Here is a 2822-nt window from a genome sequence, read left to right as displayed (position 1 = left end):
CGGTATTCGCAGGGAACCAAGAGTCCACTTGATGAGTCGACTTAGAAGTACGACGGCGTTGAGTTCTAGTCGCGGAATGCTAACCGTCTTGACGGGAGTAACTTTGGTTTTTGCAACGAGTAAAGCTGATTTGAAAGCTTGACATTGAGTGAAAAACTCGAAGATATACAACAGCGGCGTAAGCGCGACTAGAAGCGTCCGCAAACCCGTGTATTTCGTAGGCCAGATCAGATGGATGTTGACCAGTCCATCGCGGTATCCGGATCTCATTCAAGCTTTCTAGTTCCGCGACGTAGTCGCTCCAGCGCTGGAGTAACGTGTCGGGAAGAGGTGCATCCCAATCGCAACGGAGAAGCCACAGTTCCTGCAGCAATATTTTTGCAACAATGACGACAGGCGCGGCCCAACCAAGTGGGTCGTACAGTCTAGCAACAAACGACAGGATTGAACGTTTTGAGGGCGTGTCCGGAGCAGCAAAATTAACAATGAATCTGAAGGCGTCTTCGAGAGGAAGTCACGAAAGACCGAGAACTTTAAGAGACTCGTCTTTTAGTATGAGATGGTCGGTCACCTCGGGTTGGTCAGCCGAGAGATCTCGAAGAAGATCGCTTGAATTAGACGCCCACTTACGAAGCTGAAATCCCCCTTTTTTTCATAAGCTCGACGAGCTGAGAACGAGCATTGGCGAGGGATCTGACGTCGTCAGCCCCAAACAACGCGTCATCCACGTAAATGGAATCTTGAAGAATTGAAACTGCAGACGGGTCTGCATTACCTTCGTCAAAAGCAAGCTGCTTCAAAACGCGCATTGCTAGGTACGGAGCCGGCGCGAGACCGTACGTAACGGTAAGAAGTCGAAAGTGTAGGGTTGACGAGTCATCCGACGGACGCCAAAGAATGCGCTGAAAGTCCGCATCGAGCGGATGTATTTGTATTTGACGGAACATCTTTGCGATGTCCGCCGTGTAAACGTAGCACCACTGGCGCCATCGTAACAGGACAGCAGGAAGATCCTGTTGTAATTTCGGTCCGATCAACAAATGATCGTTCAATGAAGAGCCGTTTCGTGTTTTGCACGATGCATTGAACACGACTCTTAATTTAGTAGTGCAGCTAGCTTCGTGTAAGACAGGATGATGCGGTATGTAAACCGGAATAAAATCGGTCCTGTCCGTGCTAGCAACAGATATGTGCCCGAGAGAGCGATATTCACCGAGAAAATCGCGATATTGAGAACGAATCTCGGCACGAGATTGCAGTCTTTTTTCAAGTTTATTGTAACACGAAAGAGCAATAGACAATGAGTCTCCGATATCGATCGGCGGAGTATATTTAAATGGTAATCTAACTACATATCGTCCATCTTGGGAGCGACTATGAGTGTCATCGAAATGATGTTCGCATCTCTCTTCCTCCTCGATGAGAGGGGGCGACAGAGAGATCTCCTCATCCTCCCAGAATCTCTGGAGCAACGAGTTAACATCTTGCGTAAGAACGCAATTTAATACAGAAGCTTCTTCAGAAGCTAATTCTCGATTCCCGGTAGGACCGGACAGGATCCAACCGAGAACGGTTGATTGTGCGGTCGGCGTACTGTGCGGACCTTGACGCACATCGTTCTTCAAGAGAGAACCATAAATGTCGGCACCGATCAACATATGAATGCGGTGATGACTAGAAGGATCAGGATCGGCAAGAGACAATCCTCGCAGATGAAGCCACGACTCGACAGACTGAATTCGCGATGCAGCGTAAGAAGTAATGCGTTGAAAGACGTAGGCTGTCACGGGAAACGCAGGTTTAGACAGCGCGCACGGCGTTAAAGTCAAGGGTACGCGTGATTTTGCCGAACCCGTAAACCGTTTACCGAAACACTTGATCTGTAGATCGGCTCGCTAACGCTTTGTACGCAGCGCTTGACAAAGGGACTCACAAAGACACGAAGCTGAATGTTGATCCCTGATCTAACATCGCACGAACTTTAAAGCATCGGCCTTCAGAAGTGTGAAGGTCGATCCACGCAGTAGCCAACAGAATATTAGGCATCGCCTTATATACAGGGTGTTTCATTTTAATCTAGCCAGGCAAATATTTCAAACGCTGTTGAGTTTAGAGAAAAATGTTTCAGACAACAGTTGTAGGGTTTAGAGGGGGACACAAGATGGTGGGCTTGAGTTTTTGATGACAGTAAAATTGAAGGTCATATAAAGGTCAACTTTGTGTTTTTAAATAAAATGTAGTATTTTTTATTAGATATTCTAAAAGAACATAAAATTTTGCATTAAAATTGTCTGACACGTTTTTCATAAAAATCCATAATTTTTGAGGACATTTAGCAATTAAAGAAAAAATGTTTGTTTTTCGTAAAGAGAATCATGCATCAATTTGTACATGTTCATGAACATTTCTCGTTCTTAGAGTTACCCGGAATCAACGGCGTGGACGTGACGAAAATCTGATTCTATCGGGGTGCTTGATTTACGTGAGTCCCCTTGCCTCTCACTTTCGGGGTTGCTAAATTTGCTAAATTTCCTCAAAAATTATGAATTTTCATAAAAAACGCGTCAGACAATTTTAATGCAGAATTTTATGTTCTTTCAGAATATGCAATGGAAAATACTACATTTCATTTAAAAAAACAAAGTTGACCTTCATATGACCTTCAATTTTACCTTCATCAAAAACTCAAGCCCACCATCTTGTGTGCCCCTCCAAACTCTACAACTTTTGTCTGAAACATTTTTCTCTAAACTCAACAGCGTTTGAAATATTCGCCTTGCTAGATTAAAATAAAACACCTTGTATACTATATAATAGTAATC

General features: G+C 44.3%; 1 protein-coding gene across 1 annotated transcript; it reads right to left on the bottom strand.

Annotated features, from left to right (window-relative positions):
- Nucleotides 1–626: 626 nt before the first annotated feature.
- On the bottom strand, nt 627–1658 carry LOC137001668 (uncharacterized). Its single transcript, XM_067360773.1, has one exon. The coding sequence runs from the start codon at nt 1656–1658 to the stop codon at nt 627–629; it is 1032 nt and encodes a 343-aa protein (XP_067216874.1).
- Between the last annotated feature and the right edge of the window lie 1164 nt (nt 1659–2822).

The sequence above is a fragment of the Linepithema humile genome, chromosome 8 (assembly GCF_040581485.1).
Source record: "Linepithema humile isolate Giens D197 chromosome 8, Lhum_UNIL_v1.0, whole genome shotgun sequence".
Lineage (NCBI taxonomy): Eukaryota > Metazoa > Arthropoda > Insecta > Hymenoptera > Formicidae > Linepithema > Linepithema humile.
This window is presented reverse-complemented; position numbering and strand designations above follow the sequence as displayed.